At 40.3% G+C, this 27,272-nt stretch overlaps 1 protein-coding gene across 2 annotated transcripts; it reads right to left on the reverse strand.

Annotated features, from left to right (window-relative positions):
* Positions 1-247: 247 nt before the first annotated feature.
* Positions 248-26,855, reverse strand: ATP1B3 (ATPase Na+/K+ transporting subunit beta 3). 2 transcript variants are annotated; one of them, XM_035335015.1, is made up of 8 exons: positions 26,534-26,855; positions 18,995-19,123; positions 14,244-14,351; positions 12,997-13,184; positions 12,206-12,256; positions 11,613-11,639; positions 5,926-6,012; positions 248-2,584 (listed from the first exon to the last, which is right to left on the reverse strand). In XM_035335015.1, exons 1-8 carry the CDS (start codon positions 26,640-26,642, stop codon positions 2,414-2,416), a joined length of 870 nt encoding a protein of 289 aa, XP_035190906.1. In that variant the 5' UTR covers positions 26,643-26,855; the 3' UTR covers positions 248-2,413. The 2 variants fall into 2 exon arrangements, with proteins under 2 accessions (XP_035190906.1, XP_035190907.1); XM_035335016.1 differs by lacking the exon at positions 11,613-11,639 and having other exon boundaries at positions 26,534-26,854.
* Positions 26,856-27,272: the final 417 nt, after the last annotated feature.

Here is a 27,272-nt window from a genome sequence, read left to right on the forward strand (position 1 = left end):
ATTTTATCATGCCCTAATATTTATAAATAACTGCTAGATCATTTACTAATTCAAATTCTGAAAAGAAATGAAAATAAGGAAAACAGTTCAATTACTTAAAAATAGTTCAACACTTGACTCATTACCTACATGTATTTTACATGGTGATTTTGATAGTTGAACCCTTTCAAAGTCCCAGCCCCATCACTGATGATGCCTGTGTGATTAAATAAAATCAAACAAAACAAAACCACACTTCTACAAAATCTAGGGAGAACAGGATTTTATTGAGTTCTACCTGTCTGAAAAGTGCTGGTGAAGAATTGCCATTTCATGCTTTGTCTATATAAAGAAGTAGAAAGAAATTGTTGCAACAATCAACTCATTTGAAAAGTGAGCATTTCTCTAAAAATTATTACCATTTCTAAGTGAACACAAATGTGACTTTTTTTTTTTTTTTAACATGAAGAGTATTTCTCTTTTTCAGATGTAACCTCTACACTTTAAGTTCTGTCAGGACTCTTAAAATACTTTCAGGCAGTATTAATATACAGATATTATCAATCAGCGGTATCTTCAAGAACCCAGGTATCCCAGCTCTAAAACTGCATGATTTGAAACATTAGTAACGGAATATTTTGAAAGAATAGTCTTGCTCAATATTGATGCATGCTATCATTACATAAGTATCCATTGCATATTGTGAGGAACATCACTTTTTCTTTTGTAGACAACAACAAAAAAAGCATGCTAAATGATATCAGTCACTATAAATCTGTTTTAATGAGGTTCAACACTGTTAAAGTCCAATTAAGATTAGCTTCTCCCAGACATTCACCAGTGTAAGCTTGCACAGGTATTTAAAAGTTTTTGCACTGATGTGGTTTACACTGGTCTCAAACATTTTCAAAGCAGGGTTTTAAGACTGGATCTTGAATTTTAGTAACCATTCACTTAATTTGTTTAAATAAAGTATAGAAACACTCTAGGAATTAGGCATAAAAGCATGTTAAGTAACAAATTTAGGCCATGATATTACTAACAGAACAAACCAGTATTTGCACAAATTATAGTCTTTCATTTGCTGTAGTCTTTAATACTGAGAATAACACACTGGATGTGGACCACGTGCTCAAGAAAACAGAAACAAAAACCCTGGGGAACAGCATTATAAACCCCATGTCAGCAAGACTACAGAAGCTATAACCCAGTATAATGGGTCAACTCAGTTTGACGTGAGGAGCAGTCACAAATAAGCTTAGTTGTAGGCATTTTAGCAAGTGGATTAATAAAAAAAAATTAAATCAAATTGCAAGTAATCCACACTCCAAATCGATAGCCAATTTCTATAAAGCAGTTGTGACACCCATTTTTTAAATGGCTGATGAGGAAATAGACAGAAAATACAAGATGAAAGAGCACAAGAAAACATGAAGTATGTTAAAATGATGCAATGATACAGAGTATATAAATTAAACAGGAATGTTTAATCAAGACAATCCCCTCTCCCCAAAAGAGGTTCTCTGATTTTTATTTTCAATTGGAAAAATCAAAGTCTATTCCCACAATAGTGAGGCTGTTTCTTTCAAGCAGCTCTGTTGTACAACTGTTACCAGGACTCTAAACGAATCTTAATTGTTTTGTATTGATATTTCTGAACTAGAAAGTTTTAAAATATTGTATAGATTTTATTTGTGCTCCACATATCGCAAGCAATTTAACAACACGAAGAAAGATTCAATTCCTCAACTAGAATACCAAACTCTATACCAAGTATTACATGTACACAATACTTGCACAGTGACAAGCACAAGAAAGTACTAGTTGAGCACTTACTTTCTGAAATCCATACCAACTCTTAAAATCCATTGTAATTTTCCCATGCCACCCAATCTACAGTTTAAGGCATTTCCACTCAGGCATCCATCCATCCACCCACCAGCTCCCATACACGCAGTTTACGTGGAGGTGTTTACTCTTTCAAAAAAAAAAATCACCGTGTCGATCAGGTACCATTTATTATTTATCCCTATACCTGTGTCAGCATTGAGATATGACAGTTAAACCAGTGTTAAATCAATACAATATTTACAAAGCACAGCACATTAAGCTTGAGACACTCACTTGGGGGATAAAACCACATTTTAGAACAGGACAAAGGTCACCATTATTAAGTGTTTGAAAACAGCTATTTACAGGTCCCTATGACATAACTATAGTCTGTACACTGTTCCAATGGGGCAGGCAGAAGCATGATAGGCATTTATTTTGAGGGATTTTAAACATACGATTTGGAAGCATATTGTTATGCTACCCTGAATGCCATAAGCCACCTTAACATTCTCCAAGGTGGTCTCATATCCTAGAATGGCATGTCCAGCTGATACAAAACAGACAACACAACGTTTACTTTGTGGAGAACTTTTTACTCCTGCTATTCAGTCATCTGAACTTTGAAGGCAATTCGTCCCAGAAACTTGTCACGATCATCTTCGTTTTTTAAATTAGGTGAGCCCAGGATCTTACACTCAATTGCTATTTCTTCATTGGTACTGTTGGAGTTAATTGCTAGTTGAACAGCCACTAGAGGCTGTAAATAGTGAGCCTAGTAAACAGAAAGATGGGGAAAATATTTGAGATACTGGAGTAAGTGATGTGAATATAACAATTAGCATGAACAATTAACATTTAATCCATCAAAACAGTTCAGCAAAAAAGCTATTTAAGAACCCAACCTTTCAAAGCCCAGTCTGACTGAGATAAGACTATTTTTTCCAAGTTAGATAATCAGGTATACATTCTTGAAACTATTTCATAACCAACACGTTCAACCTAATTTGAGTCACAGACAGTATCTTCAAGTGGTACATTACGTTACCCTTTTATTACACTGCGTTTGATTTTCTAGAAACCTCTACTTGAAACATCCTCTGAAACTACATTCTGCCTTCCTATCAATTCCCTCTTTTGTCATTTTTTTTTTCTTCTCAATTTCTTATAGAACAAATTTTTACACATTTTAAACTGTTTTTTGTTTGTTTGTTTTTCTGGCCAACAGCATGTTTTAACAACTATTAGTAAGCTAGCTTCCCTTCCACTCTATCCCATTTATTTGTTCAACAATAACATATTGTAAAATGTGTTATCTGTTTGATAGCTTTTGACAGAAACCTCTCCTTGAGTATTTCAACAGTATCCTGGTCAGTCGCATTTGGTGGAACAATTACAATTCTTCACTCCATTCCCTATAATAACAACTAAAATATAAGATGGAACACAATTATATTTTTTGTCAAGATAGTATGATTTCTCAAGTCCAATTCAATTAGGACAACTTGAATTCTCTCATAAAGTGACCATCAATTAAAATAAGAATTTATTATATACTTTCAGAGCAGCATTTCATGCCTATATTAGAGTCAAGCATTTCCACAATTTATTTATCATTTTCAGGTCAACAGTAGTGACTGCCAATTAAGTAAAAATATGTACTTATTCTCCTGGTAGCCAGCAAACATGGGTAATTCTGAACAATAAAATTCAAAGAAGCTACTGGCCTAAATATGACACTGCATATCATACAAGTACAAGCCTTAAATTTTAAGTGAACAAAACCTTGGATTAAATTTTTCGTTAACTTAAAGAGTTTCTTTTAATACATTTCTGTTACTTTCCGGCTATCGTCTCTACCTCTCTAACAAAGAGGGCAATATAGAAAGGTCAAATTCTCATTTACAAAGAATGATGGCATGGAAGCATATGTGCAACAATCTTTACAATGAAGGACTAGTAAGAAATACATTGACTTAACTATTTTGCCTTGGTGGAGGGTCATTTTACTCGATCAGAACGTTTCCTGTTCCCCTATAAACTTCAGACTGGGAGGAGGAAACAGAACTAAGCAAGTCATCCTCAAAATTCTCATGTTTTAAGTGGTTATACCACCCACATTAAAAGTAGTAACTAAGTTTTCTACAATTCAGAAATAAAATCCTTGAGTTGGCTCAGAGATGTTTTCACATCTCTAAGATTTTTCAATAAGTACACAAATTTCTATGGTTTTTTGAAGACATGATGCCAGAATGATCTTTTACTCAATATAAAATGACTGAGGGCGGGGGACGAGAATCAGCATCCTCAGCTAAGCACTACAGAGTATCTGCAAAAAAGCTCATTCTCTAAGGTCAGGCAGTTGGGTTCATTGTGCTGAGCAGTAAAGGGAAATAACCATTCTGGACCATAAAACTATGTACTTAAAAAAAATAGTACTTTTATTGCTACTACCTTAGCTCAACAGCAGCAAGATTAGTTGTATCCTCTTAACTCTTTTGCAGAATGAAATAATTCAACAGTTTCCCATAGATACAATATATACATTTTGTAGTTCAGGCAAGAAATCAATCCAGTCTCTTGAGACCTGGTCAAATACTTAACTTTTCTCAACTATTCTTGCTGCCTTCTTTTTCACAATATACTAATGATAGGAGAATTGCATCTTATATAAGCAAGTATTCCTCAAACAAACCTATCCCACATCACAGTGAACATGAAAGAACATTGACCCAAAGACTCCAAAAGAAAATACCAGTTAATATATATATATTTCTTAATCACCCTAAGTCAAGTAAGGAACAGCACTGAGTTCTGCCTGACTTAGTGGCTCTCCTTTCATAATCTTACCTTTTCATCAGTATAGCAGTAAGACAGGAATTGTATGAGAAAAGTTCTTTCTTCATCCCATCTTTGGTACAAACTATCTCCTGACAAGGTCTATCAAAGTCTGTTAAAGTCTACTCATGCTATATTTTGCTTTTCTTAGAGAAGCAATGCACTTATCCTATTCTGTTATTCCAAAAAGGGAACAGAGTACATATCGACTCTGCCTATCGTAAGCAGAGTTTGACAGTCCCTCTATAATCTTTTATGTCTAAGAAAATAGATGCTTTACCAGTTAAAGAATTCTGGCAACAAAACAGAACTACACATAAATTACATAAAAGCAGATGTTGAAGAAAAACTCCTTCCTCATTAAGAAAAGTGAAGAAAAAAATGTGTGTCAACTGCTGCAAATAAGTGTAGCATACACTGGAAAAATAGTAAGTGAATAGCTAAGTACCAAAACCTTTGGGAAAATATCAAACAGCTACTGTGGTGTCCTATGGGCCTAAAAGATTTACATTAGAAAAGTACTTTTTATCTTCAGTGGTGAACAGTGAACATGTTTATCAACCATGAGTAAATAACTTGGTCAGTAAGAGGCAATATGAGTTTATATCTCACAGAAAGTACAGATTTTCTGTACGTAGAAGCAGATTCAAGTAAAGAAAATGGCTAAATTTAAATTTGAAAAGAAATTGGAGTCTTAACTATACATATTCTGTGTCCATAAAGTAGTTATTTTACTTTGAAAACTTCACTGTTCAAGTAGATAAATGTCAGAATACAAAGAGGGCAATGTGGACAAGCAAAGACAAAAAATATTTAAGATAAAAAAAAAACGTTATCAGCAACCTTGAAGTGCTTCTTCATAAAACAGAGTGAAGAGAAAACATGACTGCAGAGCCACAAAGATGTATAAGCAACAACACCATGCTGAATTACAAATCTAATATCCTGTACATAAGCCCCTAAGATCAACTATTCAGAACTGTGTTGGGCTCAAAAGAACTACTTTAGTTTTTCTGCCTTCCCCTGCAGTCGCAAAGATTCCAGAATATATCAGTGACCAAAAAACAGCAGATGCCATAAATGCTACTAGCATACAACCTTTTCTTTATTAGGACAGTGCCTGCTTTACTTCCTTACACCAGCTAAAGCATCTCTCTAGTCTCATCAAGCGCTATAAAATCTGTGCAGATGTAATATTCCTTGTGAGTACCTCATTAAAACGTTCAAACTTCACAATCAGTCTGTTTAGTAAGAAGACCATCATTAAGACATACTCACATGCAAGCTTTTTCCATAGTATGGAAAGTACATTAAGTCAATCGAGCCTCCTGGAGGAAAATAATTTATCTCAACCATGTCTTGTTCCTATGATTGGAGATAACAAAATTAAAAGTTAGTATCTACTTGGATAAAAGTACAAAACTGGAATTATAATCCAATGAAAAATGCATGATCCCTAAGGGGAAGGACAAAAAAAAAAGCAGCAGCTCCAAAGTATTAAAGTAAGTTCCAAAGTAGATGAATTTTAGGCAAACAGCTACATGCTGCACGCATCTGCTGCAGTAAAGCTTATTAATAGTAACATTTAAATTAGTAATCAAGTCAAGACAGCTTATATTCAAGTTTCCCTTACCAGTCAAAGAAAGGAGGAGGGGGGTATATTCATTGAAATTAATATAACAGCAGCAGGAAAAAAAAAAAAAAAAAAATCCATATCTACAAGCTAAAATCCCGTGTATCCACAAGCAAGCCTGTATATTTTGGTGAAGCTACAGCATATCTATGTTTAGGATGAGATGAATTTCTGTTTAAAGCCAGGTTTTCAAGATTCAAATTTAGAACAGTACAACCCCAGCCCTTCACAAGGAACTCTAGCAATAGTGTACCATTCCTAACTTGTTCAGCTACCTTTGAAATACAGGCTACCTAAACAGAAACCAAGCTTTAGAATTATGATGTTACCACAGTTTGTGTGTCATCAGCACCAGAAGGAATTAATGCATATATGCATGTCTTATCACTAGACTTCTCCCTACAATACCAAATCTAGCAGTAAGCAGCAGCTACCTATAAAGATGCTGCATAGTTTCTGACCAAAGAGTCACCCAGTCTGTAAGATACACAATCTTTTTGTGTCTTGCATATACAACTGTGCTGTCCCTGACACATGCTGTCAACATAATGACAGACAGATCTCCATGCGTCTGTTATCTTTGGTGACAGGACGAGGGGAAATGGCCTCGAGTTGTGCTGGAGAGATTTAGGTTGGATATTAGGAGAAACTTCTTCACTGAAAGGGTTTTGCAGTATTGCAATAGGCTGCCCAGGGAAGTGGCTGAATGACCACCCGGGGGTCTTCAAGGAACATGTTGATTTGGAACTTAGTGGCATGGCTTACTGGTGGACTTCAGTATTCAGTTAAAGGTTGGACTAGATGACCTTAGTGGTCTTTTCCAACCTGACTGGTTCTATGGTATACACACTATTTTTCAGGACTGCATCTCCTGCATAGCAAAGTATTTCAAGTTCACGCAGCAAGGAAATGAACGAATCTAGCTAGACATACTGCCATAATAAAGGGCAATGATACAATGATGGAATCATTCAGGTTGGAAAAGACCTCTAAGATCATCTAGTCCAACCTTTAACCTAGTACTGACAAGTCCACCGCTACACCATGTTAGTATGTTCTACAGCTACACGTTCTTTATGACCGCCAGGGATGGTGACTCCAGCACTTCCCTGGGCAGCCTGTTCCAGTGCTGCACAACACTTCCAGTAAATAAATTTTTCCTAATATCCAACCTATTTCTTCCATGATTTTTAAAATACCTGTAGATTAGATCCTTTCTGAATACTATGCACTGTATTTATGCAGCTTACCTCTGTTTCTGCACCAATGCCAAATATTTCTTAGAACATCATTACTTTTTCAGTGTAAATCACAATTTCAAAGTGCATTAGTAACTTTCATTTTTTTTTTTCCTATATTACCATATACAATAGCTGCAATTTTAAAAAAGATATACTACATAGTGCAGAATACAACTGCAGTAAAAAACCTTAGCAAGGGGAAGGTAAAGAAAGATCAAGGAACAGGGAATAAACCACAGCCCAGAAATACCTCCAGATTCTTGTTCCTTTGAAGTCTAAATTATTGCAGTTCCTCAGTATATGTTCACTAAGTATTTTAGACTTTGAGTTTGCAAATTTAATTACTAACAAGAAATGTTTCATTTCACCATTAGTCTATGTTCATTACAGCTCATGCAGCTGATATACTCATTCAAATATATTTCTGAAATGATGCTTACAAAATTTGAATTCAGAATGATATAAGAGAAATAGGAGTGGGGTTTTCTCTAGCAGCTAAACACAACGCATGCATACAGTCATAAACATACGCATTAAGCTATCAAAATAAAATAGCAGAGGTTGTTGGACATGCAACTGCCTGTCTCATGCAAATGCTGTGGGTTTTTTTGTTTAAATAATAATAATTAATCCTAACTAATATCCCTACACAAAGTTTTAAAGATTAAGCTAGCTGCATCAGTTGAAAAGTTTCAAGAACCAATGCATTAGTGTCAGTTTTTCTGCTTACCATTGAAAATTTCCACAAACTTGCAGGCAGTCAGCAAATCTACAAGTCAGACCACTTAGTTGGATACATAAAGGTAGATTTCTACCTCACCTACAAGAGTTTTTATTAGGACTGTCTTAAAATAATTTTTCAGATGCTAAAGCAATGTAAAAAGGCACATGGAAAGAACTTGTGCAAGAATGACTTATCTAAGAAGGAGTAATGGTATAACTGCAGTAGCCATTTAGACTCACGATGCAGTTTAAAGCAAAACTTACTGAAACAAGATAAAACAGCAATATCCAGGTTAGCAGAACCTTATACAAACAACATCTGAGATTTCTTCAGAAAAAAAAAAAAAAAAGGGAAATCCAAGGCCAAGTATGTTGACAATGGCAAGGAAAGTATTTTTCATTCTTGTAAATTAGGAAGATGCCTAATACAAAGTCAAGATGATCTCTAAACAACAAAAATGCATATAGCTCGGAATTAATACTATTTATCTTCTCTGCCATTAAAAAAAAAGTACAAACCTGTACAAAACTACAAACCTACTGATTTTCATACAATCATAGAACGGTTTGGGTGGGAAGGGACCGTAAAGATTATCTAAATCCAACCCCCCTGCCATGGGCAGGGACACGTCCCACCAGCCCAGGCTGCCCAAATCCCATCCAGGCCTTGGGCACTGCCAGGCATGGGGCATCCACAGCTGCTCTGGGCAGCCTGCGCCAGGGCCTCACCACCCTCTGAGTAAAGAATTGCTTCCTAATGCCTAATCTAGATCTATCCTTTTCTAGTTTAAAGCTGTTACTCCTAGTCCCATCGCTCCCTAATAGAGAGTCCCTCCCCAGCTTTCCTGTTGGCTCCCTTTAGGCACCGGCAGGCCGCTGTAAGGTCTCCCCGGAGCCTTCTCTTCTCCAGGCTGAACGACCCCAACTCCCTCAGCCTGGCTCCATAGCAGAGGGGCTGCAGCCTCTGAGCATCCTTGCAGCCCTCCCCTGGACTCGCTCCAACAGCTCCATGTCCTTGTGCTGGGGCCCAGAGCTGGGAGCAGGGCTCCAAGGGGGGGGTCTCATGAGAGACAGGGACAATCCCGTCCCCTGCCCTGCTGCCCGCACTGCTTTTGGTGCAGCCCAGGGTACGGGCGGCTTGCTGGGCTGCAGGCACACATTGCCAGCTCGTGTCAAGCTTCTTGTCAACCACCACCCCCAGGTCCTTCTCCTCAGGGCTGCTCTTGATCCATTCTCTGCTCAGTCTTTATTTGTGCTTGGGATTGCCCTGGCCCAGGTGCAAAACCTAGCAGTTGGCTATGTTGAACCTCACGAGCTTTGCAGAGGGCCGCCTCTCAATTTTCATCCAGTATGTGTAGTTACACATGTAACATGAAAGACTTAATTCTTTGCAGCAAGATTTCCCAACACGCAGCCTAAAACTAAAGATCCAAACCACTGATCTTCAAACTTCTTGACAGCAGAATCCTTTCTTAGCATGTTTCTCTCTGTGGAGGATCCTTAAGTCTACAGCAGGTCAGTTCCTCCAGGGTGCAGGAGCAAGAATGGGCTGTACTCAGTGTCTGACACTGCAAACACTAACTGCTCTTACCTACAGAAATCATTGTGATGACGGCAAGGGGCGGCAGGGGCATGGAGGTGTGGGGAGCACCCCCACCTATGAAACATGACAACTGTGATGTCACAAATCTACCTCAAGTTTCTCTCTTTAAACACATCTCAAGGAGAAGGCACAGTAAGAAGAAAGAAGGGTCACCTCACAGAAGAATGCTTGAAGAAAATGTTTTTTTTTTATGGTACCAATTTCAAAATGAAAAACTCAAATGTTTCAGGTAGCAAAGACAGGCAGGATGTGTGGTCAGAAGGCTGTTTACCTCATCTAGTATTTGAGAGACTTGTCCTTACAGTTAATTTTTAGATTTATTTAAAAGTCAGACTGTATAAAAATCAAGGCAGACAATTCTTCATATTGCTCCCAATATGTGAAAAAATCAAATAGTAATAAGTATTTAAAAACATTGGTGAAGTGGAAAGAAAAGTTGATCAACAGCTGATCCAGAGGTTTAAAAAAAATAAAGGTCTGCCCTATAATGAAGAGAACATGATAGCAGGACATCTGCTCTGCTCAACAGAATCACCTTTTAAGCAAATTCCATCTTTGTCACTCAGATATTAAAAAATTTCTGATGCAAAACTTATAACTACCGGTTAGTTTGCGTTTGTGCTACGAACCGCACAAACATTTTCATATATTCTACGAGCTATGATAGCCAGCAAGAGGCTTATTGTCAGAAATGAGTGTCACCTGGGCTTCACTTTGTAATACACCCCAAACTTTTTTAATCCACATTTGCTGACCCTAACGGAGAAGGAAAAAAAAAATGCTGCAACACAGCAGTTATTTAAAGACTAAGTAAACACCCTGAATAAGAGAAGCAACAGAGAAGGACAAACAGCCTCTACACTTCCATTTCTGTTATGAGCCAGTATTTAGGGGTTGCATTCAGATTCTAAGGCAGTTGCAGCATGATTATAAATTCATCAGCAAAATGCAAAGCAATTGGCAACCCTTCTCCACCCTCTCCAGTGTGCAGAGAAGAGGATCACAATTCCCATCCTTGCATCACCAAATCCCAGAAGAGATGCAAGCAGTCACCTCATCCGCTACAGAAGAGACCATTACACTGTACTCTTTTCCAACAGAGTCAAAGAAATAAAAACAAAACTGGAAAGAAGGCCATGTGAGCCAATGTACAATGTAATCCTTCAAGTTTAAACAAAGAGTTTCAATAAGCAAGGGGCATAAGTAGTCAGAAGTTGTTCTCTAAAAATCAAACAGACAAAAGGTGAAAATGACAGTTGTTAATGGTGCTTAATGTAGTAGTACTATTACAAAGAGTAAATTCACCTTGAGAGACGTAACTACTTCCAGTGTGATGACAGGGAGGGAAAAATTCTGTCATTACCTGCCTCAGCTACAAGAAACCTTGTGTCCAGTTTGGGATATTAAATTACAAAAAAAATGATAAACTGGAGAAGCAGAAAAGAAGTAGAAAAAGCATTTATTTCTTCTATGGAAATAAATTCCTCCAACAGAACATGTTTTAAGAATGGACACAAAGAAATGAGTCTCAAATAAGAGAAGGAATCAACTTTGCTTGCAACAGACTACCATGGAGAGATCAAAGGTTCCAAGGACTTGTCAGAAATCAAGTATTAAAATTTATGCCTACCACAGATATCTAGAATGAAGGCAGAAAAACTTGCAGTATTTGTCCCATTAATTACTGAAATTCCCCCGCCTATGTTTTTATCAGTCATCTCAATCTAGGAGCCATGACTATCCCTTGCTGAACCTACTAACTTACCCTGGCTTTCACTGCTCCCCATGCAGTCTAGGAGAAACATGTAGAAAACAGAGCAATTATAATAATTACCTTAAAACATTCTGTGTAAGCATTTGGTACTCAATAAACACTTATAGATTAGCTGTTACTACAAGTTGCTTGTATTTGATTTGGAGACAACTTTTACTTGAACAGTAACAACACCAGTTTCCACATTTTGTCTTACCCATCATTTATAAAATTGTCTAAGGTGCACTTGCAGCATGGAGAAAAAAATAAAAATATAGGTTATGAAATGGGAAAAACAAAACATAAATCACACTAAATAAAAAATAAATAAGCATGACTACAAGTTATGCCTATGCATTTTCTCAATGGTATAGGAAGTGAGGTAGCTCAAATACATCTAAAAGAGGAATAATAAAAGACTAACTATACTGAAGAAATTAAATACATTAAAACTAGACATACAGTAAGATGAAAACAATAAAAAATGAAGTACGAAGTCTAACAGAAGAGATGGAAATAAATGTTCTGACAGCATTTACATTCACTTTTCATCTTAATCACAAGGAAAATTAACTACACATTTATTTCTTACAATCAGAACTGACCTTAGATGTACACTGTATATATGGTTCTCCTTCAGGCTTTAATCCAATTATCTAAAGGAAAGAAAGTTAAAATATTTACAGACCTTCTTCCCCTCTCCAATTTTACATATCAAATTCAAACGTTCTCCCACTTTCTATGACAGAGTTGATACAGGGAGCAAATCTGTCTAGTATCAATTTTCTGAAGCACAATTTTAGACTAGAACCAAGATGTAAAGTATTGTTAAGTTAAAGCTCAACTAGATAGCAGCCATACCAAGGATTATTTTCTTACTTCACATTAAGCATGTAATATTAATGACAAACCAATTGGCAGTTCAAGAAACATACAACATCACTGGAAAGTCAGTTATTCATTCAGTAAAAGTTTTCATCACTTTGCATAGTTTAGGAGTTACAGAACCCATGACATTCTAATTACATTTCTGGAATGCAGGCACAAAGTAAAACACTTGACCTGCAGAGTGTTATACAATCTGTTACATAGAACAGTAAGCAAAACCAAAGCACATTTTATTCTTTAAATAGGGTTTTCAGATATCCTGATGCAAGTGATCAAGGCCAATACTTGTAAATATTAGAATGCTCAAAAAGCCCACTTCATTTTACTCTCTGAAACACATGTATTGGTAGACATTTCAGTTAATTACACTATTCCAAAAATGTGAATATCCTGAGAAGCAAACTGAACATGTATTTCAGTCCTTTTCAGCAGTGATATTTCATACAGTGTTAGCTGGAAATGCTTATACTAAAAAATATTTTTTTTTTAAAAAAAAGCAAGCACTTACTCTGTTCATTTTCACAAGCACGCAGGGAGTTCCTTTAGAATAGCCAAAGGTCTTATCTTCCTTTCCAGAGCATTGTCCAAGCTCAGAGAGATTAAATCGACATGCCTTTTTATCAGCAACATCATTCTGATCAAAAACCTTTCCTGGTGTACAGTTTATACTTTCGGATTGCTTTGAATCATCATATGCTATGAAAGAAAAACAGTTTTTAAATCAACAATACAAAGAATACAAGTAAGTAAAAATGCAGAAAGCCTATATAAACCTCTAATTTATAGTTACTACTTTTCTAGGAGTTTTCTTACAGGATTATTTTCAAAGTACTATGCCTCTTATTTCTATCTTAAACGCTATTTCAAGTCTTATCAAGAATCACAGAATCATAGGCATTAGAAGGGACCTCCAGAGATCGAGGCTAACCCCAATAAGTGGCATCGTAGCCAAATGAAAGAATACAGAGAATATTACAAAAGAAATAAAATCCTCCTTCTAGAATCATTATTATTTTCTGTACATCATTCTAAACTAATAATGTATTAAAATATAAACTTTTTTTTAAAACCGGGAAACTAGGCCAGTTTTCCTTCGGTACTTTGTTTTAAAGCAGTTTATAAGGAACTTCAAGTATTTTAATGGCTAATATTAAACTACCTCTGCATTTACATTGGGTAGTATGACTGATGTTATAGTTACATCCCAAGTTATTCTCACTTCTGCTTCACAAGTACATAGATCACTTTGTCACAAATGCTCTCATATTCACCATTTAATGCATTCTGTCTTGTGTACCCCCCCATCCGCCTCTCATAGCTAAGCATACATAAAATAAAACGGAAAAAAGGTAATAAATGCTCAACCTCATAGTGAGTCCAAAACCCACTGAATTGCAGGAGAGGCAGGTCATCATTTAATGTAGCATTTTTCCTACCCCCCTCTCACCTCCCCAGATCTCTGAAAGGAAAGCCCACACCTTGTGTATCTAACAAAGCAACTCATGCAAAAAGGTGCAATTCTACAGAACCTCCTCAATTCTGACTTACAATTTTTGAGCGGCTCAATTTCCCTGTCAAACATAGGCAATGATAATTACCTTTTTCTGTAAAGTATATACTTCAATAACATACTTGTCTAGAGTAAGCCTGAGTGCATCAATTTTCTTTAGCAATTACTAACTTCAAGTTAAAAAGGAAACGTACCCAACAGCAAGACGCCTGAACTACTAGGGTAGCTGTCAGTAACTTACTTACTTTCAAGAAAATTTTTAAGTGTAGAAACATATTGTGCATATGAATTGGCATCACTCTTATTGAAGTAGAATTCCAGTGCAGTGTCTGGCTTTGGTGAAATCATAAGCCCTTAAAAAGAAAAACCACAAGTAAGGAACTGAACAACTTCTCATCCTTAAACCACTCTAACCTACTCAAAAATCATATCCATAAATTGAAAAATACCTATCTTTAAAGAAACATCAATGTTACCCCCATATGCCACAGAACCAGAAAGCAGTTTGTGTTTTAAGTCAGTTATCAAAAATCAACATCACTCCACGTGAATTAAGACTTAAATTCAATCCTGCATATAACTACAATTCATAAACCAAACCCAATGATTAGAAATAGCAAAATCAGAAGCTTAAATCACCTTCAATCAAACAATTTTATTGATTCACTCCACATTTTCAATATTCAGCAGATTAATCTAAACATAAAAAAATAACCACCCAGAAAGCCTTCAGTTAAGCTTATGCGTCAAAGCTCTAGGCAACACAGAATGAAGCTAAGACTTTATTCATCTCATAGACACCTGCAAGAAATAAAGGATTTTAAGAAGCTTTATAATGCACAAAGATGGCTTGTAAGTTTTCCCAAACAAGACAAAGTTAGTTAGTTGTTCCTTCCCTCTTTCTCTTCAGAGGAATTAGAGGTGGTTGGCCTCAAGGAGAACACGGGATTAAAGCAGCGGGCAGGGGCATGCCGCAGCCAGGCCCTGGTAGCTAGGAGGTCCCTGACGGGCACAGGACGCCACAGCCTCAGTGACAGCAGCGCTACCGGTTCCCTGCCTGCCGCCCTCACACACCTCCCGTTGCTACCAGAGCAGGAACGAACTGCAGAGAGGTGCCAGGCCTAGTGGGAGGAATGACTGCAGCATCCTGAAACCCGGCTTCGCGCTGGATGGTGAAAAAGGCAGACACTGACATGGAGCTGGGGCTCCTGACAGAACATAGCTGCCCTTCTTCCCAAGAGAGGGCAAGGAAATATTCAGCCTCATCTCAGGGACAGTTTGGCAACGCGGGAGGGACGTCACACAGGCACGTGCTCTGCTGACACACACAGGCTAGCACCAAGGGAGCTGTCGCTGACAGGGACACCAAATACTGCTGTCACCCACCGCGGCCCCGGCAGCAAACCACACCACACGAGGTTCAAAGGAGGGTGTGTGAGTGCTCTGCTTACAGCACCTCAGGGTAACTGCTGCTCGATCCAATGAGAGCAGGCCAGTAACTGCAGTTGTAACTAACAGTTCAGCGACCATGCACCGGTCTCTTCAATTATCGCTGAGACTTAAGACTACAGTTCCACCAAAAATAGATAGATAAATAAAATCAGGCCTTCTTTATACAAAATAAACATATGAGAAGACAAGACTGCAGTAGAAAGAGAAAGTTGAAGTTGTCCTAATGAAGGATTCTTAATACTTTACCACAGTTAATCCATCAGTAAGCTTTTGGAAAGCATATAGAAAGTGCCATTAAGCAGCCCAGGTCTATTGACATTCACCTACGGAAATATCCAAGCTTCTCATGTGAAGGCAGAAATTACTATAAATACACTGAGAAATAAGAAAGGCATGTACTATAAATTTATCATACACAAACATATTTTAGATTCCAAAATTACGTACAATTTTAATCTTTTTTATTTTTAGGATTTCAAAAAAAATTCTCCATTCTCTGTTAGAAGAATTTCCATCCTGGAAAGCCACAATTAAATGCCTCTGTGACTGACAGTCCATGTAAAATTAGAAATACCATATTTGACTGCAAATTACTTTGCACCTTTAGTCATTTTCTGACCTCCACACTGAACTGGGATTCAAAAAAATACAAGGTAACTAGCAACAGGGTTGAAAAGTCACTTCAGGAGTTTGGGGGGAGAAGAGATTGTTATTATCTATATACTTATATCGTAAACAAAAGCCTTCCATGCTGTTTTTCAAAGTGAATGACAAAGTTACTAAACTAGTAGTCATCAATGAAAAAAAACAATAATTTGAAGAGACTCGTTGCTTCAGGGGAACTTCAAAAATATCCTAAGAGGAAGGGACTGCTCCAGTTCCAGTGCATCACAATCTGCCTAGAGACTATGATGGAAAGGCTGCAGAAGAAGCTATTTGAAGAAGGATTGAAGCACAGACCATGAGAGATGCAGGGTATGGAGACTTTTAGGCAAACAGAATTAGCAGCCTCAACACAGGATTATATCTAGGATTGTAACAGAGATTACACTATCCTACAATTCCAAGAGATTTAAAAAAAAAAAAAGCCTTAAAATCATGTGTATTCGATTGATATTATTGTATTCCAGTGCCCATTGCAAGCCAAATACCAATTATACAATAAATCAATCCGGGAGATTTCCAAATATTTTTAATACAAGAGTAAAACTTTAACCTACGCCATCCAGGTTTTGTGTGCAGATTTTTTTTTTTTTAATAAATTAAAGTTTTACAGCCAGGGACACGACATGTTTCACTGCAAGTGAAAAATGATACAGTTAAGCTTAACATTAAAACATTAAAACAGAGATAAGCAATTTTATTGTCTTTAATTACTCATACATAAAGTTATTGTTAATAAAAATAAATTCAGAAATGTTTTAGAAACACCTAAGAAAAAAAACAACTAGTTGTGGAAGATATGCTATTTTACACTAACATCCTTTATGACACTTCAAAACAAAGGAAAATCAATAACCCAAAGTCAAGAGAGAAACTTTCACTAAGTTCAGTATTAAGCCACAGCTACCCACAGCTCTATTCACTACCAACGTTCAGACTACCACAGAAGAAGAAATAGTCACGTAAGCCACCTTTCTTTAATTATTATTATTATTTAAACCAAGCAGATCATCTTTTTGTTTTTCTTTCAGAATTTAGCACATTATTAGCTTGAAAAGGCTGTACAGAGCCTCAAGAATCCCTTATGGTCCAAGGGCACCTGTTAGAGATGGCCTGAACACCACATCAAAACAAAAATCTGTTCAGAATCCAGAGAGATTTGTCACAGGGGCCCAGCTGCAACTTGCTCACACACTGATTTACATTTCATCTTAAGTACTAATGCAGCTGCAAGATGGTGGTTAATTTTGTGCGTCTGAAGTTCAAAAAAGGAAAAAGTATTCTAAAGACATAAACTAACTCTCACCAAAACATCAATCATAGAATGGCTCGGGTTGGAAGGGACCCTAAAGCCCATCTAACTCCAACCCCCTGCCATGGGCCGGGACACCACCCACAGGTCAGCCAAGGTGCCACCCAGCCTGGCCTTGAACACCTCCAGGGATGGGGCATCCACAGCTTCTCTGGGCAACCTGTGCCAGGGCCTCACTCCCCTTACAATGAAGAATTTCTTCCTAACGTCTAGTCTAAATCTATCCTCTTTTAGTTTAAGACCATTCCCCCTTCTCCTAGCACTATCTCCCTCTCCATCTTTTTAAGAAACTCCTTTAAGTATTGAAAGGCCGCAACGATGTCTCCCCAGAGCCTTCTCTTCTCCAGGCTGAACCCTGAGAGAACCCCAGCTCTCTCAGCCTTTCTTCATAGGAGAGGTGCTCCAGGCTCTGATCATCTTTGTAGCCCTCCCCTGGACTCACTCTAACAGCTTTCTTGTGCTGGGGGCCCCAAATTAATATTGCATAGCCATTTAGTTTTTGTTGTTTTTTTACATGTTTGATCCCTAAGCCAAGTTTTTATAAGATTTGAGAGATCTTATTACATTTTCAGGTGGCCCAATCATTTAAATTACATGTAGAAATCAAATACTTATACATTCTCCAGAAACAGTATCTAGAAAAGATTAATCTCTTCAGTGTAAAGTATGCAGAAGCAGCTTTTAAAACTTTTACAGTGCAAATCCTTTTATTTTTTCCCCTAGTATACAGATACACCAAAATAGAGCTCAGAATGATAGATTTTTTTCTGTGATATATCTAAACTGATCTTAATAAGAAGTATAAAGACAGTGACCTCATTATACATTTTTATTTGTGCAGAATTATTTTTCCATCACATTTAGCTCATTGAACCAGCCAGCTGTGGGACTGGATGAGCATGTACACAAAGAAAGAGGTAGCAAGACACTGCTGCTAGTGGCAGCTACATATTATATAGATTTAACTTCATTGTAAAATCACACGTTCCCTTCTCCATGGATCCCTATGTAATATGTCAACAACCTCTGGAACCTACAGGCATTCCACCTTGGTTGAAAACTATCTAATACTAAAATTAAAACTCTGGAAATGCCTTCCCATCGTAGTCCTTACAAGCTCCTGAGCGGATTATCCCTGTAACACAGCCCCCTCCTTTACTTTCTTCCAAGTACCAAATACTACTCACAGGTGGCTTTCCGTCTGATCCAAGAGACTTGATCTAAAGTATCTCTAAAGCAGTTTGGTCAAATGATAACTCCACTTTTACAACAGAATTTTGTATGGATGCGAAGGGAAAATTGCAGTCTAAACATATGACAAAAACAACTAAAGAGAATTTAGAGAAAAAAATCAGCAGAAGTTAGCACATATGCACAGAGAGCTGCTGACTGAATGTATGCTATATATATAACTTGCCTCATACTTGACTCAAGTTTTTCCATTGAAATTTGTGATTGAATAATAATCACAGTTTTTCATAGACAGCTGCAACTTAAAAACAAACTTGCAAGTAAAACTTGGCTGTTAAGCCAGAAATGGGTTTATGGAAAAAATAAACACAGTGTTACCTGGACTAGAAATCCGGTCGCGGTACTTTGGAATGTCACTGCTCAGTGTCTGAAGCATAACCCACATTGTGAACGTGAAGAGTGCTGCTAGGAAGCCATAAAATACCAGGTAGAATAGTAAGATCAAACCTGTAAAGAAAAGCTAAAATTATTATTTTTGTTTCAGCTAATTCCAATTTCCTGTTTTGATTTTCAAAAAAGATAAAATGCTCAATCTGTTGTTTCTTCCCCCCCCAGGACCCTTGCCGCTCCCAGCGGTAGCTATAAATCAGCATGCCCCAGCATATACATGTATTGCACAACATAGAAAAGTTCTCTTCATACTTTCCAGCTCTCAAAATTTACAGGATACAATCCGGCATTTTGGTATCCTTAAGAGAGAAGTATTGGAAACCACTCTGGGCTGTACTGGGAAGCTAGCAAAGACAACTAAGCAAGCCATTCCAGCTCCGTTTGTTTAAAGGAGTTACAGTTTTGCATCTGGAAAGGAAGGGGTGGTCGGGAAGACGAAAGAACTGAGTGCAAAGATGAAACTGTTACGCCGGATCAAGAACAGGCTGCAGAGGTGCACTGGTGGTGTAACAGCATGCTGAGGACCTGAGAGCGCCCCACACAACACGGCACTCATTCGCACATTCTTCCTGCTCCAGGAGACCCTCCAGGTGGAAATGCTTCCTGCTGCAGGTATTTGAGAACACACCAAGCCTTCTGCTCAGGCTTTCCAAGTCTCGGCCCAGCACATCCACCTGCTGAACAGATCTACCTCCAGGATCCAGCCAAGGTTCCTGGGATTCTCCAGGTACACAGGTGCTACTAGCTCCAACTTGACAGCTCAAAGAGCTCCCCAAAACCTGAGCGCATGGCCTCAAGGGAACAGCTTATTACATGACCATACCTCTCCATCAGGTAGCTGAAACAAACTGCTAGGTGAGAACACTACTTAGGAAAACTGCTAGAAAACTTACTGTGATTAAGTGCTTTGCTCTTGTTTTATTTCAATTTATTTCCATGTTCTTTTTTTTTCTTCCCCACTTTTCATTATGCATACACAGACATTGACGCTGGATACAGGTTTTTTAGTGAAAAGACAATGTAACAGGCTTAGATGAAGAGATTGCCAGAGAACTTGGTCCTTTTTCTGAGATACAATGCACAGCTCTCACTTAACCTTTTTAAATTTAGCAACGCTCAATTGTTTTAGTAACAAAGTTTTCAAACGAACGTATTAAATATTCTCGCATTGCTTAGTTTTTGATCCTGATGAACTTATATACATTAGCATATCTCATTAAAATTGAAAAGTTATAACATAGTGCTTGCTACACTTCCTTGATTTTCTTTTCAGGCCTTTTAAAAATATGTACCAATAAGTTCACTGAGATTACCTTTCAAAATGTAGGTTTATCTGGAGATAGTTCCTGACTGAAGAAGCACATATACTGTTTGGATAGAAGACCTGGTAAATGATATATAAGATTCTACACAAATTGATTAATTAATTGAGTATACAATACTAAGCTAAAGAAGAGCATGTCATTCTGTTTTAAGACTCATCACTTGAGGCTCATGGACACGTACACCTTGTCAAAAAGTATGGGCACCATACCGGTATGGAGGAATTTAGATGCTCGCACAGAGAGCCAACTACAGAAAAGCACCTTCAGAACCTTTCTAACCTGAAAACATAACTGAACACTGATGCAAATTCACCTATTTACAAATATTCTGTCAATAAGGCTGCTATCAGGAAGTCCAAGAGATATCGAAATCAGTATCAAGCACTCTATCACTGACACCCGACTACATGAGAGACTCAAGTGCAGTACTCTTCTATTTTCCACAGAAAAGGGAAAAGCAAAAAGCAAAAATGACTGCACCCCAGTGATGGGTACTGTCCACTGGGAGATGACAGAAGGCAGCCTCAGCTCTGGCTGACACGTTTTCTGGTGCACTACAGCCACCAGGAATCCACAACCACTGCAGATGCAAGTACCTGCACTGCTTCGGAAAAAAAATCTGTATATTAAAATAATGAGGTGGTTCCCAAGTTATTGTTACCGTGACAGAAGTCCCCTGCAGCAACCAACTGAACGTTGCCAGATTTTGGTTTTAGTTTCCAACTTCACCTGTCAAGAAAGTTGTTTACTAATCTGCAGTACTCTGAAAGCGAGCAGCCATTTAAGATGCATTTGGGAGCTACCGATGTGTAATGCATCACACGGCAATGTCAAGTTATGAAGCCAAGTACCTGAGACAACGCAAAACCAGCCCTGTTCTATAATGAACGAGGCAGCTAGACATCTATTGCAAGCTATTTCTAGGGCTATTTAGAAGCTGAAAAGAGCATATCAAGAAAGCAGTAGAAATCCTAATCAACAAAAGCCACTAAAGTTGCACCTGGGTTTGCAGTTGCACCAGTAGTTTGCTTTACCTGTAAGCTTACAATCGCTGTAACCGGATCCAAAACAGAGCAGTGATCTCCTCATAAATATCCCATGTATTCTGGGTATCACAAAACAAGGAAACAAAACACCCAACCCTTTGGCTAGCTCCCATTTTGTTCCCCAAGCATTAATCAGTTCTGGCATACACTTTCATCAAGCCATTAAAAAAGGACACTTTTTTAAGTCCCCCCATTTTTATTACTGATTGGCCCTTGTGCCCACAGCAGGAGCAGCAGCACTGGGGAAGGCACGAGAGGGCCTCGATGTCTGTGCACAGCCCCTTACTGTGTCCTCGTGCTGGTGGGGGGGCAGCAGTGACAAGGCCAGAAAGACCTCTGCTCTCCAGCAGCCTCTCCCAGCACAGCAAAGCAGATGCACGCACCCCCGAGGAATGCTGCTTTTGACCTGTATTTTAATATAACTTGGAACTGCACTGCAGAACACTGCGCGTTAGAATAAACTGCCCCACTTATGCTACTTTGCCACATTAAAAAGGGGAGGATGGAGAAAAAAAAAAAAAAAAAAGCCCTGCAAGTTCCAATGGCACCAAACTAAGCTGCACTTTGTGAGCCTATTAGCATTAATTATCCTAAGCTAATCACAAGGAATGAGCCATAACTTGTCAAGGAGCTCAGCCAAAATAACTCCACACAATGCTGGATTTCTTGTCAGAGAACGAGACCTGCCCAAGCAACAGTGGAAAAGACTCCTCCTTGTTTAACCCAAGGGAAATGCAGGCACCACGTCTAACCTGCCATTCATTCCCGCGTGGAGTTACCATGCACAGCCTGCAGGCTCTCACTATTTAACATGAACACACAGAGGAAACTATCAAAACCAAATCCTGCAATGCAGCTTGCCTGTAATACCTAGCGGTTTTTTGTTTGTTTTGTGTGTGTGTGTTTTTTCATGTTGCAGGACACTGCAGTATCAAAGAACCTTTCATATCCTAACAATGCTGGTAAGCAACAGTCAAATCTGGAAAACTCGTATTTCTGAGCCAACACATTGGTGCCATCGTTAGCTGGAGTTCATCTGCAAGAATCAGAGCACTTCTCCACAGGGAAAATTAGAGCATCTAACTCTGGTAGAGTCAAGATATCAAATATCTGGCCATGACTGCCACGATAAATACGAGTTTTCCACTCTTTACATGGTAAAAACGACAAACAGTTCATCCGTCTGGCATAAACCAGACTGGCAGCTCTACCTAAATGTCACACAGAGGTAGATATACGCATGCATCCATGTAAACACACTCACAACAGGCCTTGAAACAACTATTCAACAGTCTCCAAAACCATGAAGAACATTGTCTTTATGGTTTTATGGATTACATGGTGCATTGATCTTATCACCTGGGTGATTGTTCTTCGGTAACTTAACTAGGGGAATTATGAAAGGTAAGCAGTGTTATTAGGGACTACCACCAATGCCAGCAACAATCAGGCGGCCTCTTGGTCCACCTGCAGATGGAATTCCTTGCTTTATACCTACGTATCTGTACAGATTAGATGAGCAGCAATCATGTCTCATCCTTATTGCCTAATCACTTCAGAATTACTGTCTTCCCAGTTTGGAGAGCGGCAGGGTGAAGGAGAGGAAGAAAGAGGGAAGGAAGACTTGAAGAAGAAATAAACCCTTGGTCCTGTGTTACAGTTTATTTCACAATAAACCAGAGATCTAGATACAACATCTCCAGGAGACGATAAAAATTGCCAAGTGAAACACTTGCAGAGAGTCACAAAATAAGTGTAATCATCAAGGATTTAAAACACACACATCCCCCATGTACCACCAGAGTTTACTAATACCTGTAATGGTAAAAAGGAAGCTCTCCTTCCTCAGAGCTATCTGTGTCATGGAAAATAAAACGGTCTACTGATTTCTCAAATATTTATTTATTAAGATGTACAATACCATGGAAAACTTTAGTAAGATTTTGACTGCGGTCATACTCCTGGCTGTGCAGGAATTTTTCAGTGTTCTGTCCATCTGCCACGACACAAAAAATAGCACTGTCTCTGTAAGATTCACAGCTTGGGTGTGCAAGTGTTTCTACTGCAATGGTAGACAGAGATCCCAGTACGTTTAACACTATGCTACCTGTGAAGGAAGCCAAATCACACCAAAACCCTGCTCAAACACTATAATCAACAGAGAAGAAGCAAGACAGAAAAGCAGTTAAAACTTTGACAGCACTGTATGTCCCAGCAAGAACACAGTGAAAACTAAACAGAAGCAAATCTAGATCTTCTTGCCCTTGTTGTTTTTTCTTTGTTTTGCTTTGTTGTGTGTGTTTTTTTTTTTTTTTTTTTTTTTTTTTTTTTTTTCTCATTTCAAGCACATATTTGTGCACTGAAGGATACCACTAAGCACTCAAGACTATTCAGTAGGCCAGAATTTATATGTAGTCCAAGAGAGTATCATCCCTACCTTCAACACCCTGACACGGCCAGCTTTACAGAAAGGCTTCAACAGGCTTGGCATAGCCCCCAGCGTGACCACAAATGAAGCACTGCCTGCCTGCCGCAATGATCTCACCCCGTGCTCCTGCAGTAGCTGCAGGCAGGCACAGCACCTTGCCATTACATGTAGAACAAGATGCTAATCTTCCTTTTACTTACAGGAAGGACCCACGTGGCAGAGCTCCAAGTTCTCCTTTCTCTGCCCTGCCCGATGACAGCCTGTGTGCAGCCCCAGGACTGATCCTCCCTCTCTGTGTGCAGCTGGGGACAGACTTCAGCCATCCATAGTCTATTTCCAGCATTTCACTGCGCTTGTATTATTCCATCCAATTTAATGACAGAGTTAAAACAACTAGAGAACTATGACATTTGGATACCAGTTTGTGAAAGATTCAAACTGAATTAGCCCTCAGGTCTGCAATAGGCACAAATCCTCCATTTCTTACAACAGGAGGAGACTTAGCACAGCCTGTTTACCAACCTGTAAAAGGCAACTTTTCACAAAACTCTAAGGGCAACACACTTCTGTAATGTGACAAAAGAGCAGAGTGAAACAGCATCTGCTTGTGCTAAATCTTTTTTAAAATCCTGGTGTAGAAATGGCAAATAAGGCCAAGTACTCCAATGCCAAGGCACTCCGATGCACAGAGAAGCACTGCCTTGCAGTCACAATTTTGATAAAGCTCCAGGACTGCCTCAGATCAGGGCAATACATACACGTACTACAAACAGCTATTTAACAATTTCTCTACTGTTACTGTCTCATTTCTGGGAGGAAGCTGTCTTGAGACAAAAGAAACACACAAGGAAGAATCAGAGCCAACCGAATTCTTACCACACTGTCCCAGGAGACGCCGCAGCCCAGCAGACAGGCAGCCAGAGCTCACTTCTCCTGCCTCCCTGCTTTTCACAGGGGAGCTCAGCAAGAGCAAGGGAACAACAGTCAGTGAGCCTGCTCTGAGCTCACATCAGTGATCCGAGAGCAGAAGTGAGACCAAACCCCGCACTTTCTCCTGTAGCAGTCACTCAACGAGTGCTCTGCAATTAAAAAGAAAACAAAAAGCCTGCTACTTTAATCTTTGTGGATGCTTTTGAGACTGGGATATCAAGTACTGAAATCCCCAAAACAGACAAAAAATATTATTTATTTAATATATGCAAATAAGTTAAATAAGCACAAGGCATTACTTGCAAAATGCCAGGACAAATAAATATTGACAAAAAAACATACGCTGACAATTCATTGTGTTGTTGGGCAGTCACCTCTCAATGTATACTTCAGGAAAAGTTGTATCACGATCCCCGTGTCAACCATCACTTAAGAAAGCTAATTAAGCAAGATCATTCAAACTGCTATCTAGGTCTATATATACTTTCTCGATGTAGAAAAACATCTTTTATCAAGTGAGCTGGCTGTAAAACAACATAGCAGCTCAATTACCCACTAAGTTAGTCCTATCCATTTCAAGTGTTATCTCTTGGCCTTGGACTAGCACAAGCTAGTAACATTGTAAGTGATTTATCCTCTCAGATAGGTTTGAACAGAGAAGGTTGTTTCAGTATCTTTTTTTTTTTTTTTTTTGAGTCACAAGCTATTTCTGATGTGCCCACAGCCTTTGTGCCTGTCAGATTCACGACACAAACAGCCTTCTGCAAACCATACACCCATTCATCCAGCCCACGCGCTTCAGGAAACCTGCCTGCGCAGAGAGATCACTAGACGACAGCATAGTGGAAATTTCCTCTCCTTTGCTATTCAACTGGCAGAGCCGCTCGCGAGCTCTTATTTCCATCTGAATGGAGGAGAACTCCTGTCAGAGCAAGGGCCCTCTCCTGACAGACGGAGCCCCTGGCACCGCAGAGGCCGCACGCCCCATGCGCAGCCTGCCGAAGGCTCCTCCTCGCCGTTCCAGCATGAGCATTCATTAAGGTTGTGTCAGGGCCAAGGATGCGTTGGCCTGCTCCTCCACGCCATGCTGAGCCTCGTGTTGGTTTTGTAAGCACAGCTACGAAGCATCCCGACAACATCCAAGTCCTGGGAGGCGACGCAGCGTTTTCCAAAGTCAGTAAATACGTCCCGCGAGGGCTGAGGAAACATCCTAATATTAAGCGTTTACACGAGCGTCTAACACGAGAAAACATACTGAGGAAACCCAAATATTTTTACTGGAAGGGGCGCGATGACGATAGCAGGCTTTACAGCTCAGAGGGAAGGCTACCTGAGAGGGGGCAACGAGCGCTGCCTCCGGAGCCTTCATCTTGTGTAAGGGACCGAGAGACCTCAGCAGCCCTGAGCGGGAGGAAACGAAGCGCCAAGCACATGCCGCTGTGCCGCAGGCCCCCGGGGCCGGCCGCTCGGCTCCTCGCCCCGCGCCTGGCCGCACAAAGGCGCCGCTCGCTCGGCCCTAAGGGCCCGGCCGCCCCGGTGGGCGACCGGCGGCGGGGGGACCGGGTCGGGGGCGTCACCTGCGGCCGCCCCGGTCCCCTACGCCCCCCCGCCCCCGGCCACCCGGTGCGGCCAGGCGGGGCGAGGCCGGCAGCATCTGCCCGCTGCGGCGGCGGGAGCTGAGTCAGCGGGGAGCCCCGGCACCCCCCGTTACGGACCGGTCACGTCGTCCCCCGCTCACCCCAGCTCTTGGCCGTGCGCCCCAGGAACTCGCCGCTGTCCGGGTTGTAGACGAACTGCCGCCACTCGGCCACGCTCTGCCGGAACGGCTTCTTTGCCTCCTTGGTCATGGCGGGGCCGCGTCGCGGGCTCGCTCGGTGTGAGCGCTCCCCGGGCGGAGAGAGCGGCGGCGAGGAAGGAGGGAGGGAGGAGGGAGCGGCCGCCGGCTGCCAGCCGCTAAGTAACCGTCGCCGCGGCGCCCGGCGGGAGAGCGGCCGCGGGGGCAGGCAGCGGGGGCAGGCAGCAGGGGCAGGCCCGCAGCGCCGCGCCCTCCCCGCCGCCGCGTCGAGGCGGGCCCTGCCACCGCCCCGCCGCCAATCCCCGGCCGCCGCTCGCCCGCGCCCCCTGGCGGCCGCTGGAGAACGCGGCCCCGCCCAGGCCGAGCGCGGAGAGACGGGGGGGGGGGGGGACGCGGGCGCCGCTTGGCCGCGTGTGGAGCCGGCGCCATGTCGGGGGAGGGGGGTCGCAGGTGCTGTGTGGGGCACGGCTCGCCGTGGTGCCGGGGGCAGGCGGGAGTGCTAAAAATACACCAAATGAGTGGACAACGGGGTTTCTTTGCCCTCAGAAACTCATTTGGTGCCACGCTCGTAGGGGTCGAAGCCCAACAAGTACAAAAAGCGTTCCCCATCTCCCGCCTGGAAGCGCAGGAGCAGACCCCATCTCCTCTGGGGGCTGCCGCTCGCCCCCCTGGCCTTTCTCCT

The sequence above is a fragment of the Oxyura jamaicensis genome, chromosome 9 (assembly GCF_011077185.1).
Source record: "Oxyura jamaicensis isolate SHBP4307 breed ruddy duck chromosome 9, BPBGC_Ojam_1.0, whole genome shotgun sequence".
Lineage (NCBI taxonomy): Eukaryota > Metazoa > Chordata > Aves > Anseriformes > Anatidae > Oxyura > Oxyura jamaicensis.